Source organism: Seriola aureovittata, chromosome 4 (assembly GCF_021018895.1).
Source record: "Seriola aureovittata isolate HTS-2021-v1 ecotype China chromosome 4, ASM2101889v1, whole genome shotgun sequence".
NCBI lineage: Eukaryota > Metazoa > Chordata > Actinopteri > Carangiformes > Carangidae > Seriola > Seriola aureovittata.
In genome coordinates, this window is record NC_079367.1 from 13322825 (window position 1) to 13337811 (window position 14987).

The following is a 14987-nucleotide window of genomic DNA, read 5'->3' on the forward strand; positions in this document are numbered from 1 at the left end:
ATCTTAAAAACTGCATATATTATTGTTCAGCCTGTAGTTACTTTGTGTACTGTGGTGGGGAGGTCAGCGCTGTTTCTTTCCAAGCATTGAAAAGATATCCAAGAATTCATGGGAAGATTTGCAAAAATCAACAGATGACCTCCACACTACCCCCAAAGACAGGAAACAACCATGAACATAAAGGACACAGTCACAGTTGGTCATTCTGATTCCTCTAACACTTCAAATTTCAGACAGAGCTTTTAGTGAAATGGAAAATGTTTTGATCTAATGCAGGCAGAGTCTTCTTCCACAATGTAGAATATTACCTATAATTCTCTTGGGTAATCTGTATTAAATCTCTCCGTATTGTTGAGCATGATCAAAACTAACTAAATTAAAATGGTGGCATTAGTGTTACTGTAAATCCTCTCCACTCACCCCTCATCTATGCATTCCTACACCATGTAAATATAAGAGTAGTCTGACATTTACTATAAGTTCAGAAACCATCCTGTAGCCTATACATTTTACAACACACTATGATGCAAAGACTATACACAGTGACGCACCTCACCTCGAAAAACTGAGCTTTACTCTACTTTTGAATACAGTCATTCACTCTTTGTGTAAATGTAAACATTTAGTCTGAGATATAGACATGTAAAGAAAATGAAGATAAATATGAAAGTTAAATAGGGAAATTAATACACTTTAAATTAATTAACCTCATATATACTGTTCAACATGATTTCTCTTTATATGTTATATGTTTTCTACTACACTAAAAATTGTCAGTGAAATGGGAGCGGGAAAGTATCTGCATATCACACGGATGATTCATAGATGGCCGCCGCTCCCTGCTGCTGGCTATTTATCTAGATAGGAGGCAATTGCAATCAAATTCTTATAGCATGTAGGACTATTACGCCTGTGACTTTAGCTGCCATAATCAGCAGCAACTTCCACTCAGGCCGAGGTACAAGGGTAAGTGATGAGAAAATGTCAGAGGCTTATGAAGGAGACTTGGATTCATTAAAGCTAACATGGGAACAGAAGTAAACCTGTGAGACTTAACATTTATTTGTGAGAGCTTAAATACAGTGACTTAGGTATAAATTAAAAATGAATCACTTTAATGTATCGCTTCGCCATGCTGTAAAAATGTGATGCATATTAAATAAGTGATCACATGACAGCTCAGCTGAATATTGAAGAAAACAGTCAAAAGCTCCATTAGATTACTTTCACCATCATCTTCATAATGAATGTACCACACTTGCTCAGTAGTGTGAAACAGTTACCAACATGAACATAATGTACAACAATCGCAAATCACTGAGAAAAAAAAAACAACGCAGCAGATTTGAATATAAAGTGGAAGAGGCCAACAAACCATACATGTATATCCCATCTGTAGCTGCGGTGACACAGCCATACAGACGCGCTAAAACACCCACATACATATAACCATTATTAATCCATGCAGAAAAACTGCCACGCAGCCCAGCGCGCACTAATTATTATGATCACATACGTCACTGAACTCCACTGCTCGTACGCGCAGACACACAAATTACACTGATTACATGCACTTAAAAAAACATAAGTCTAAAGAAGCATGTCATGTTACATTTCAAGCTTCATGCATAATTAATACAGTACAGCACACACATGCATGAATATATTTTGTGTGGGTGAGAGCTGGCCTATGCAAATGGCCCATATATCACAATTATTAGTTTTGCCAGTGTTCCTCTGTGTGCTTAAGAACTCGCTTATATGTGGAGTGGCTATATGTGTTGAAGACGGTATGTTCCAGCTGCAAAAAATTTTAAAATATAGTCTGGAAGAATTGAATTCAAAGTTCTCAACATCAATATGTATATAAAATAGTATAATCCCGATGATGAATGTGAATGTTTTTCTAACCTGACATTTCTTTTTCATAGTATTGTTAGGTTCATTTCTTTCTTCCATTCAGTGTGTGAAAGCAGGTCTGATTCTGCGGGGAAAAAAAGGCAAATTCTAACGGAGGTCAACCATGCCTGTTCAGTTCTAATTTTGGGATGTTAACAATCAAAGTCCGTATGAGTGTGCATGACTCACCATCATGGGTATAGTGACGGCTTCCCAGTTGGTGTTGGCTGCAGGTAGAGGAGAGTCATACTGCGGGGATGGAAGGCAGAAATAACCAATCAGTTGAGCAGACAATGTATGAGGAACCACACTGAAGAAAGAGAGCAAATGACTACATGATTTAGGTCGGACTAAAGGAATCATCTTGTGTTGCGACAGCTACAGTACAAGTGTATGTAAGTGGTCCTGTTATGGCCAACTCATAACTCCTCAAAGCTACATTTACTCATCACAGTAACTGCACATGGGCGGGAAATGTGAATAGGGTCTGCTTAGTACGGTTAAGTTTAGGCAACTAAAACTGAAGTCACCTCAGTATCATGGCAATGGTTAACAGTAGGTGTTGTACCATAATATCTATGCATAAACACCACAAAATCTTGGTTGTTGTGGATTTATGTACCGAAATCAAAGTGTGTCAGTGGACAAAGGGCTCAGAAATGCTGTTGGTGTGGATTGCACTAAAGAGGTGATTCCACCAAGATGATACTTTTCTTTAACAACATTCATACTTTACATAGACTGTACATTTATTCACACTGTAAGTTATGGTTGATGTTATGAAACTACAGAAAAACCACATGTAAATGTTGGGGAAAGATTATCAGATAGCAGCAAAGGGAAACACTTCCATGTATCACTCCAATACACTTACGTTTTACTTTTCAGTTCAACTTTTCAAATAGTTGACTTCAGACAGCTTGTAGCATGCAGGGTGTTCACATGCACTGTAATCTTAGACTATCCAAGATATTCAGGTGTCTGCCTGTCTTAACTGATGGACTGTCATTATGTCAGTGAAATCCTTAAAGAAATTCCAGGGAAGCTGGTCACAGCATGCCTTTGTGTGTCTATATGTGAAAGAAATCAGACTCTGGTCAAAGCACGTTTAGGTGATAAACACTCATCAGACTGACATATTTGGAACACATGCACACATTCTTTGTCTTTCTCTTTCCCTCTCCTACACACACACACACACACACACACACACACACACACACACACAAATGCACACACCGTCTCCTGCATCACTCTCTGTACACACACATAAAATCTCACAGGCTATCGAATCCTTCTCCTTGAAGAGTCTTAAATACCATCTCTGGTCAATGTGGAACAGTAAATCTGTCTCAGCCGCACTTCAAAGACACGGTGCCCTCACTTTGTCTCGCTGTGTAAGTGTGTGTATGTGTGTGTCTGTGAATGTAATAGAGTTGACATCAAAGCCTGTCGATGCACAAAGTTTTTTGTTTAACAGATTCTCGCATCTGGCCTTTGGATAAATGTACTCACACATAAATGAACACCCAAACCAGCTGTGAATGAGGTCAGGACGTTTCCTGTAAGAGTGTGTGTGTGTGTGTATGTGTGTGTGTGTGTGTGTGTGTGTGTGTGTGTGTGTGTGTGTGAGTGTGTGAGAGAGTGTGACTAAAGGCATGTTTACAGATTCCTAGTCTCATTTCCTTTTAAGGTTAAATGCTTCATGTCAAGCACATCTGGGCCACTTAATAGGGTTGGAAATAAAAGACACAAACTGAAAATGTCTCTGCATGCAGACTGTAGTCACCTGCCAGCTACAGTGCCAAACTTTTACCCTAACAGTTTTTGGACAAAAGCATGATGAATTGTTGCTTTTTATTTCAGGTGTGTTTCATGTTCATACTGGTTTTATTACAATCAAAGTTAGTCATATGTACTGAATGGTAACTCATTCATTAATCAGTTTTCATCATGATTTCATCTTGCATCTGTGTGGTGAAATCAAATTCTGGTGAATGATAGGAAGTCATGCTGCACTTTGCTTATTTATCTTCTTCCAAGAACAGATGAACAAGTAGAAACAGGACAGAAATGAGGCGTCTTGTACTATAACATTACAGGTGGTTAGTATTGCTGATACGTTTCACTCACTTTTTGTTAAGGAGCAGCAAAGGTACTGTATATGGTGTAAAAAATTTAAATTCCTCTAACTTTTTGTCCTCATTCATGTAATCCCCTCACTCATGTGTTGACGCAAATACATGGTGCCATTGTTATCATATTAGTCTCACATAATTATATGGATACCAATGTAGATTATGCAGATTCCAAGTAGCAATGTTAATAAATATCATGTAAACACTTCAAATATAAAAAGTCTTTCAGAGGGTTTTTGAATAGAGTTTTCAAATAATTTATAAAGCAATGTTTAGAACTAAAAGTAATATTTCAGGCAATATTCACTACTTGTAAGGTAACAAATTCTTATTTACAGTAGCAGTCTAGTGGAGGGGACACCAGGGAGCTGCCCTTTGCAACCTCCATTTTGTACAGCTGGACACTGCAGCAGCTGAGGATTAAGTGTGCGGTAGATGGTGAGGAGGGCAAGAGCACTGCCCTGTCGACTTTTACCTCGCATGACCAGGTATCTCGCTTACAGCTAGAGGATGTTTAAGTTAGTAGATAAATTGCATCGGCCACATTTATGTTGTCTCATCTATGTCTGAGTCAGAGCAAACCAGGAAAGTGCTTCCTCTCATCTCTCCCTCTAGCACAGTTGCTAGTTTACTGTCATACTTCTGATCTTAATCCACAGTAGGGCCGTCTCAGTATCAGATAGAAAGAATTAACGATAAAAATATGATCAAGATATCTATAACAATAATGCTATAAATCAAATTCATCTTTAATTTTATTGTGTGTTTTGTCTAATTTTAGCCAAATGAATTGCACTCATACGAGTGTAGAAGGGTGAAGAGAGAATCTCTTACCGTAACTGTACAAAAGCATACAAAAAGAACAGTTCCACTTTATGGATAGTGAACCAGATACCAGAACTGTAACCAGATGAGCTGGTAAACAAAAGATCCACAAGGCCTAACATCTGCCATCAGCATATTATCATATGTGTGTTATTAACACAATCAGTATTTTGTTTTGTTTTTTTATATAAAAAAATAACCTAATTCTAAACTTATGCTTAAAACCAAGTCTTTATCCTCAAACAGCCCATCGAAGTGTTAAGAACCAACCAAAATATCCTCACAATGCAGAGATGTTCTCTCTAAGATGGTTTAAAACTAAAATTGGTCCTCACAAAGATAGCAATACGAGCAAAAACACACTTGCATACATTCATGCATGTGTGTTTCTGGTTTCATCTGGGGTCATATTCTGTAGAATATTCATCAGTTGTTTGGGAAACACATGTCAGATGACTGGGTTTCTCGGAGCTAACTTGAATCAGGTTCCTGGATCAATAGTGTTTTCCCAACCGCACCTGGCTTCACAGCACTTCCCAGGAATACCCCCCACCACACACAATACTGTTACTTGTATGATCTCAGACAACAAAATAAATATTGGCAGAAAAGACACACAAAACTAAGAAACAAAAATGATAGTCTGAGGTTCTGAAGTCTTACAAAGAGAAACTTAAAGCTGCATCTGTTCACGATAAATATAATCAGGCTGTTTTGTGCACCTCGAGTTTCTTTTGAGCCTTTATAAAGAAATAGCTCTTAAAATTTTTATCTTATGCAATCAAAAGAACTCATTACTCCATGTAAGCTTGTGCTGCAGATGACGAATCACACCCGCTGAAAACCAGATTTGAAAAGGATCAAAGAGGAAAGATTTGGGAGAAAAACAGTGACATGAATAATGAGTAAGGTCTCTGTTTGACTAGACTGTTGCCTGCAGGTGGTGAGCTTTTGTTTGTTTTTGGAGAGGCGCGCAGTTTCAATCATATATCAGACATAAAGGTCAATTTAGGTCCCAGTCTGCGGAAACCTACCCAAACTTGAAGTGCATAAAAGAATTTCTTATGCATGTCAAGAGACCTGATCTAAAATGGACCCAAGATAATGAGACCTGATGTGAAATGTAGCTGACGTGATGAGACCCTTTTCACGGTTGTCATTTCTCATACAGTATATGAATAAAATCCAGATGCACTTTTGTTTACACTTATCCACAGATCACATCAGAAAGTTCCTAAAGCTGTTTGTTGTTGGCCACAAATCACCAGCAGAAGAGTAAATGGGCACTTGAGAAGTAAAGTTGCAGAAGTAACAGTTTAGCAGCTATCTAAAAATTGTGCAGAACAAACATGGATAAGTTGCACTGAAGGACTAATGCTTCACTTATCTATGGATCAGATAAATGCTACAACTGCTTGTTACGCCTTCTGTATTCCTGTACATGTTAAAATCTTCAGAGCCACTTTTTTCATTAAGTTTAATGCAATGAAGTGAAAGAAGGCTTTAGTGTAAGAGGCGGCTTCCACAGACTGCTTGCTGTCCTTACACTTGGGAAGTGTACTTATTATGTATGCATCTTGGAGAGATATTTACACCCTCTCAAAATCAAATTCTTGAGACCTGCTATATACACCAACACTGCCGCAGAACAATGCTCCTCTAATTAACAGGCAGCCATTCATGGTCATTGAACTGAATAAAACCCAGTCCAGACCAGATAAGATTTAATGTAATTTGGACCTGGCTCGACTTTGTCGTGGGTCAGGTTTTGGTTACTCGGAACCTGGAGTTGCTGTGAGGAGCTGTAGCGTTGACTGGATCTGACCAATGACTGGAGCCACAAACGACCGACGTTATGAAGCAGCAACGACAGTGATATTGAAGAAAAACATTTGTTATAATGAACTTAAGCCGCTTAGAAAATTAAAAAAACCAATGTGTTGCGTATGCATATTGATGTTGACGTCATCGATTATGGCGACTAATTGCGACAGCCCTTGGGGTAAAACACAAACACACAGGCTTGGAACATGGCAGGGGCTTTGTTTCAGTCTTTTTTCCCCCAGTATGATTCCATCTGACTCCTTTTCTCTCTATTACACTGACACTGGTTTACTTTCCCTCCTGGTTTTACTTTTATCTAGTCCACCTCAGTCCACTCTATATCTCCCTTACTCACAAATACCTCTCTCCCTCTCTCTCCCTCTTCCTCTCTCAGTTCAGGTTGTTTTAGTCATTAGCTGACATGCTGATATCATCTCAGACACCTGTTCTCTCCTTCCAGTGCTGTTTCTCCTCATTCCCGCTCTGCCTTTCGCTGTCTCTCTCTTCCTCCCTTCCTCTCTCTGCTTCTTCTCCTCCTCCCTCTTATCTGTTCGACAGGTCTGGAGAGAACAAATTAGACCTGCTAAATTAAGCCACACACACAGCTCCAGTTTAGCTGAAGGGAAGGTGTGTGTGTGTGTGTGTGTGTGTGTGTGTGTAAAAGATGGAAAGACAAACACACTCAAACACAGGAGCTCTTTGAAAAATGGGTAAGACTGATCAAATAAGATAAGCCTCAAGAGTTGGATTCTGTTTTAAATGTACATAAGAGTGATTATTTGACCAGAAGAGAAATCACAAAGGACAGGAGGGAGGGAAGACAGAGAAAAGCAGCGGGAGTGTCTGAGAAAGAGAGATAAGGCAGTTGTTTGGGGTTTTTGCATTGATGAAAAGTAATGAGGTTCATTAAGTCAACTACCATATTTTGAGGTGCTTTTACTTTGTCAACATGTTGGATTGAACATGGTGAACCTGCTCTCAAGTATTTTCAGTTGAGGTAATTAAGGGCATAGGCTACAGTTTCAGGCTGTGTCCTCTGTTTCCTTCTGTGCAACATGTTTCATATTGCCTTTGCAACCTAGAACACTTGGGTTTGTTGTGGTGTGGGGCTTTGTGGTCATCTGCATTTCTGCAACCTTCTCCATTTTATTGGCAAAAGTGAATAACTTATGGTGATTTTTATCTGTTATTTGATGTTTAGTGTGACTTCAAATGCTTTGTACAGTACTTCACATGTATATATACGTATTGTATTTCCTCAAATAGTGACCAGGGCCTTCTTTTTTTTACCTCAACTGCAAAAGGTAACATGGCTTCATTTGAAGTAGGCTTGTATTAGAGACAGGCCTTTATTTCTAATTCCCTCTGTTTCATAAGTGTAATTGGTCATATTTAAGTACAAAGCCTCGGCTTGATCCAGTCCCATTCTCCCTCTTAAAGTTACTGCATTACGCTGTTAATACAAACTCAACGCTTCCTGTAACCTGTTTAAATTAGAAGCTCTGCAGCGTTGTATTGGTCAAAAACCCTTCATTACTTAACAGAGCTTTTATGAAACATTTGCAGGCATACCTTATGCGACAACAGAATTAAAGGACAGCATTGCAAAGTGGATCAGAATGAATGATTCATATGCCACCAAAGTGTTGAAAATAGCATCATTATATTGTTGAATCTATTAGATTAAAGCAGTAGAAATGTGCAAATGCACGTTATACAACAGGCACTAGGAGTTTATCCACCCTTGTTTTTTCCCTGGCCTATATTTGGGGGCTGGCCTTTACTTGTTTGTAAGTGACACATGAATGCATCAATAATAATAATTCAGTATTATAATATATATATATATATATATATATATATATATATATAGCACTCTGAGAGTTGTCATTGTGCATTGTGAGTACTTTTACTTTTGCTGATGATCCTTGTTTCGTTTTAATACTTGCATAATTGCCTGTGTAGCTTAAGTCTGAAACGCAGTGTCTCAGTGGAATTACTGTTCAGAAACTGGTAAAAACACATCAGTGAGTCACACCATTGCACTGGGTGATGTCACTTCATTACAATGAAGTTAGAGTCCGTCCCTTGTACTCCGCCCTGCTGTCGCTAAAACTAGCTAGGATACCAAATGTGTATTAATCCACAGCTAAAAATAGTCCCCATCAAATGCACTACTTTCCGGTTTGAACGACATTTCCTAAAAACTACAGTGCCCAGCTGTTTTAGGAAATGACAGGGCCTTTTTAAAAAAATGAAACTATTTTAATAAGCTTCGAGGCAATGAGCTTTGGGCTGAGTAGCACAGAGATAGATAGGGAAGTTAGGAAGTACTGACTGATACATTATTAGTGGGTCTTGGTCTTTGTTGTCAATAAGTAACATGAAGAATAATGACTGACTTATCCTTAAAAAAAAATCTCAGCTGTAATATCCAAATGACTATGAAAGAGAAAGACCGTCTGCATATACAGTCACTCTCTCTCTGTGTCTCTGTCACTGTCTTGCCCTTTACTTCATCTTTGCTCATACCACTTTTTTTCTCAGATAATAAGCGATGCCACCAGTTCAACCTCGTCTATGATGCTGTGTCTCTTCCCCTCTCTCTCTTCTGTACTCATGAAAGAAGAAGCCAGGGAACATCTTTAAATGCTCAAAATGCTCTCCGCTGCTCTCTCTCTTCCCCTTTCCCCTCTGATTATAGGGCGGGAGAACATCTTCAAATCAGATTCCCTCTTTTTCTTGTTTCCTCATCCTGACAGAATGACAAAGCTTATCTGCTTATCCATTCATTTGACAGCCTTTAGGAGAACACTTTCTCATCTTCCCTCCCTCCTTTTTCCCCCATCCCTCCATCTCTCTACTGTCGAGTGGACATGAGAGAAAAGAACAGTTGGCTAATCCATTTTGGCATTTTAACGACCATGTTACTAGATCCTTCTTCTCTCCCTTCCTCATCCCATCTATTTATCTCTCCATCATACCATCTCTCTCCTTTATTGTCAAGTGGAGGAAAAATAGTGAGAGAAGCAGTTTACCTGAGGCGTCACAGTGGTACATGGCTGAACCTCATGTGAAAAAAAAACTTAAAGCTGTGTCCCAAATAACAGCTCATGATTCATCGTCAAGTGTGTGTGTATGTATGTAAGTGTACGTCTCTCACCAGCAGTGAATAGTAGATTTTGAATCCCGGCTTTGCAACAAAGTAATCATCAGACTTGAAGGTGACTCTGAGCGTGTTGGTTTTGGAGTTGAGACTAGGTGGAGCTTTCTGCCCACAACAGCGACCCCAAATTATAGTGCTGGTCTCTGATTGGTCCTCCACTTCCACAAAGTCATACCTGGAGCGAGAAAGAAAAGGAGAAGTAGATGAATGCGTGGGAGGGAAGAAGGGGAGAAGGTTAGAGGATGAAAGAAACTTTTTTTGTACATCTCTGATACTCCTTAGCACAGTCTAGATTAGTTTATGGATCTTCAGCTCTTGTCATCAAACTTGTGATGAGACAACTCTATGATGTCTTCTCAACCCACCAGGCCGTCCTGCCAAAGTACTTGACAACAAGACTTTTTGGGGGAAAAGTTTTCAAATAACTTTGACTAAACGTTCCAGCAATCAATGCCCCTGTCAATAAATGAGTCCATTTATCAAACACACACAGAAATACACACACAGTCATTTTTACAAACAAGATTTTTAAAAGCCGGCAAAGCTCCTTTCTCCCTCTTCCCACCTTGCCACATCTCCCCTCCCTCTCTTTTCCCCCTGCTGCTCCCCCTTGTCTTTTCAGCAAAGTGCTTACAAAGACGACTGAGTTGCATATGGGGATTAAAAAGTCTATTTTCTCCCCTCAATCCTCAAGGACAAACTTCTTATACTTCTTGCCAAGAAAGCAAACTTTAACTATCCATCCCTCTCATCGTGATCCCCCCCCTCCATACCTTTTTATGTTCTTTTCTCTCACATCCTTTCGATCACACTTTATTGTTGGTGTGAGAATGTGCATACATTATCAAATCATTTTCACATGTTTTACTGTAGCTGTTGTACATCCTTCCAACTTAAACTTTTCCTCTCCTCTTTGTCACTCGAAACCATCTCTCCAGCATTCCTTCTCTCACTACCTGGTTATTTAATCGCTCATACTTTCATCTGACCTTTCTCCTTTATAGCTGCTTGTAACTCATCAGTGCTTCCTCCCCTTTGTGCTCTGTACCTCTATCCTTCTTTGCTCCTTTCAGGTATTATCTTTCTCTCCTTTTGTCATTTTTTGCTAAAGACATTTATGTCATCCTGCTTCCTTCTTTCATTCCGTCTTCTGCTCTAAACCTCTCCTGAATTTCTCTGCCCTCTCCATCTGTTTATTATTCTGTTTCTTTGCATCCCATGTTTTACCTGCACACTCCATTCTCAGCCTCCTCCAGGCCGAAGTGTCCGTCAAACTCCAGGTGAATGCGGCTCCCTGGCGGTGACAGCAGTTTCCATGACAACAGCAGGTTGCGGGGGTAAGCGTTAGGGTAGCGTGGGCTGTTGATGACTCCGCCCGCTGGTGTTACTGTGATGTTTTCGTCTTTGCGGTACAAGTCTGTGGTGAGGCGATTGCTGTCTGTTAGTGGTTACAACTAATCAGTTAGTTAGTCCAGCTCTAAATTAAAACAAGTAAAGCAGCTTGTTCACAGGGACGTGCACACAAAATGTAAATTACATGCAAAAACAACAAATAGATCTCTGTGGATATTGGCACAGGTAGACACATTTGTTGAGACAGACAGAAGCACAGACACATACACAAACAAACAATACAAATATTAATCTGACATTTCTGTCTAATGACTGACTGACAGTCTCATATCTGTCCCCCCAGTGTTAACTTTCAGCCATCATCTGGTTAGCTTAGGTTAGCATAAAGACCGGACAAGGGGGAGAAGAGGTAGCCTGGCTCCGTCCACACAAGAACAAAATCCACCTTCATTGCAGCTCTGAGTGTTAGCTTTTACACTGGAGATATAGCATGGTAATTATTGATCTTTAAGGTTGTTGGTAAGACTATTCAGACGGAGCTGTGTCCCCCTGTTTCCACTTTTTATTCTAAGCTAACTGCCTGCTGGCTTCATATTTAACAAACAGTGGTATAAATACTCTCATCTCTTGACCATACAGTGAATAAGGTCATTCCCGAAATGTCCAATTATTTCTGTTATAGCCTGATCGATACTGGACTGTGATATTGATATTTGGAGTAAAAAAACAAAACAAAAACCATATATTTTATCCAATAACGATTTTTTTTAACATGCCATAAACAATCAATCTGACTATAGATCCCTTAGATTAGTTTTAATTTGTTTCTAATTGTGACCAAGGTAAGATAAGATGTACCTTTATTAATCCTCCGTAGAGGAAATTCAAATTAACAGCAGCACAAGGGAAAAAAATAAATAATATAATATATAAAGAAATAAAATAAGAATAGAAACAAAAATCTAGAATAAACAAGATAAAGCAGAAATACTATATACAATAACATACAAATGCAAGTAGGCATGTCTGTACATGTGCAAATATAAAAATACATAGAGTTTAGTGGTTGTTGCAGTTTGTCTGGGTTCTATTGTTATATACAGATTTGAGTCCTTAGACTGTGGGTGCTGTGGCTTTTTGTAGTCTGATGGCTGATGGTACAAAGGAGCCACCCAGCTGCTTGGAGGTACATGGCTGGATGAGTCTGTTACAGAACGTGCTTCTACATACTGCATACTAAGTGGGACATTTTACAGTTGAAAACATGTTGGTGCTTTCTGCTGGACAAATTATGTAACAGGGACACTGTTTCTAAATTACTTCAAACCCAGTTCGATGTGTCTGGACTGCCGTTTCTTGTCATTATCAGCTGACATATGCACCGATACAGATATCAGCAATAAGATAATAATGGCCAGTGCAACAGCTTTCTACAGTGTTCTTTCTGTTGTGGTTTGCACAAACATATTGTGTAAAGAAAACATCCGAAGTACAGAATAACTGAGAAAAGAGTCAGATGGTTCATCTTTAAAATTATTCTGTAGAGGTGAGAAATCCAATTTTAACAAATGCCTGGTTGTGGATCTGTTTAACACATATGGATATGTTCATGTATCTTTCCTTGTTGCAAAGTGCACGTCTGACCTTTTCACACCCATCAGATTTTAATATTTCTGTACAAGTTGAAAATTTGGCCCGACAGTGCTTCGAGGGAATAGGTCAAGGGGTCAACAAAAATATTCAGATTAACTCTGTGAAGGTCATGAATATTGACAGCAGACAGGAAAAGTGGCCATGGACCAAAATGTCTCATAGTTAAGGGGTTCACCAAAAACATTAGAAATCATTCTCTGGTGACAGAGAATCACACCCAGTTTTATAGCAGCTTATAGCAACTATGATTGCACAAATTTACAGTCTGAGCTAAAAACTGTTGGAGGAATATATATACTTTGTTCTTGTCTGAATACGTAGATGCATAGAATAAAACACACACACACACACACACACACACACACGTGCATACATATCTACTGATAATAAAAGAAAAAGAATAATATTAGAACTAAAAGCTGTCATGAGCTCTGGTTATTAGCTTCATTGCTTCACTGAGTAAATAATAACGATACTCTCCAAAGTATAACAATCGCTCTCATCAGCACCGATGAACATCATATTCACACCCACTGAACATCTAATCCTGATATATCAATCATATATATAAAAATTATATTATATTTTAAAATTTGCACAACACAACTCATAATTGTCCACAGCATTTTATTGCTGATTTCCTGAACATTAGAAAGCATTTTCTTACACACACACACACACACACACAAATACTGTAAGGTCAGGCACTGTGCTGAAGCAGGCTGACAGGGCTATATTTTCTAAGGGGTGTGTATTTTTTGCAAGAGAGCTGAATGTTTAATCAAGGCACCATAGCCTGCACCCCAGGGAGATGATGATGAAGCTTTGGCCTTCTCCTCCACCTCCTCACTGCAAACTTCCCCTAATTCCCCATCCTATCTCACATCCCATCTCTTTACGTCCCTCCTCTCTGCTTCGGTCAGTAATTCTGTCTCATCGGTCATGCCGCGTTCTCTTGCAGTCTCACCTTCTGCTAATTCTGCCTTCAGCAATTAAGACTGTACCTCAGATTGTGTGTGTGTGTGTGTGTGTGTGTGTGTGTGTGTGTGTATGCATTTATGTGTGTGACAGTGTGTGTGCTCTCAGTTATGAGCATTTATGCTTGTGTGAATGTATCTGCGTGTGTGTGCGTGGGTGTTTGTGTGTGCGAAGGGGGCAGAGTTTGTTTGTAATGGGATTCTTCCACTCTGCTGATCAGAGGCCTGACTGTGTAGGTCCATTCAGTCGTAAAAGTGCTTATGTGTCAGGAACTTTCACCTACTAAGGTGCCTTGGGATCAGAGCTGTGTGTGTGTGTGTATGAGCTTGTGTATCTATCAGTATTGCACATGAGGAAAACTGTGTTTATTAGTATGTGATCATTATCATTTCTATATATCACCAGAATGCAGCAGAATAGCTTGTTGCATCCATCGTGTTTACTGCAGTGTACGGAGATCTTAGCAGACTGAAGGTACATCTTTCAGTTATTTTACCTGACTCTTATGGAAGCCAGCACTGGATTCACAGCCAAACTCCAATCCTCCTCTTGAATCACTCGTCTCCTTTTAAATTGGTTTGATCTCTTAGTATTTGCTGATGTTTTGCCTATTTTATTGTTTTCTCTTAGATAGTGAAAACTCATTTATCCAACTGGAAAAAGTACCCACTCAACATATCTTGCATTTGTTTGCTCTAGCGAAGTTTCATGGCCATGTAGATTAAATCTTTCCAAAAAGCTATGGTTTTAATTGTTGATCGGAAATATGATAAACCTACCTACTGCATGTTTAGCCAATCAAGGGCTACGATGAACCTACAGCTGAAGTTGTTCATTGGCACACAAAAATTGTGTCTGGTAGACATTAGTTTTAGAGACAAGACATTTTCTAAAGAAACGGTATCCATTGTGCAAAACAATAACAGTCTACTTCTACTCTATTTTGTGTGTGTGTGTATGTATGTTTGCATGTTTGAACATATGTGTGTACTATCTCTAAGTATATGTATGAATGTGCATTTATTGTAACATGAATTAGCATTTATGTGCCCACCCAAGCTGCTCTGTGTGCAAACGAAGAGTGTGTGAGAGACAGAAAGCATTTAGACGAAGGAAGACATTAAAATGAGAAAATATGCAAATATGCTCGA

The 14987-nt window shown here is 39.1% G+C and overlaps 1 protein-coding gene across 2 annotated transcripts in view; it reads right to left on the reverse strand.

The window, feature by feature from the left end:
- The window catches only part of pdgfd (platelet derived growth factor d), a 52655-nt gene that overhangs the window by 13364 nt on the left and 24304 nt on the right, over positions 1–14987 (reverse strand). Inside the window, exons 2-4 of one of the 2 annotated variants that reach the window (XM_056374346.1) lie at positions 11080–11290; positions 9850–10027; positions 2089–2148 (exon numbers count right to left, since the gene is read on the reverse strand). In XM_056374346.1, coding sequence (XP_056230321.1) covers positions 2089–2148; positions 9850–10027; positions 11080–11290 — 449 coding nt within the window. The remainder of the gene's footprint in view (positions 1–2088; positions 2149–9849; positions 10028–11079; positions 11291–14987) is intronic. The other variant, XM_056374348.1, reaches the window with a different exon arrangement.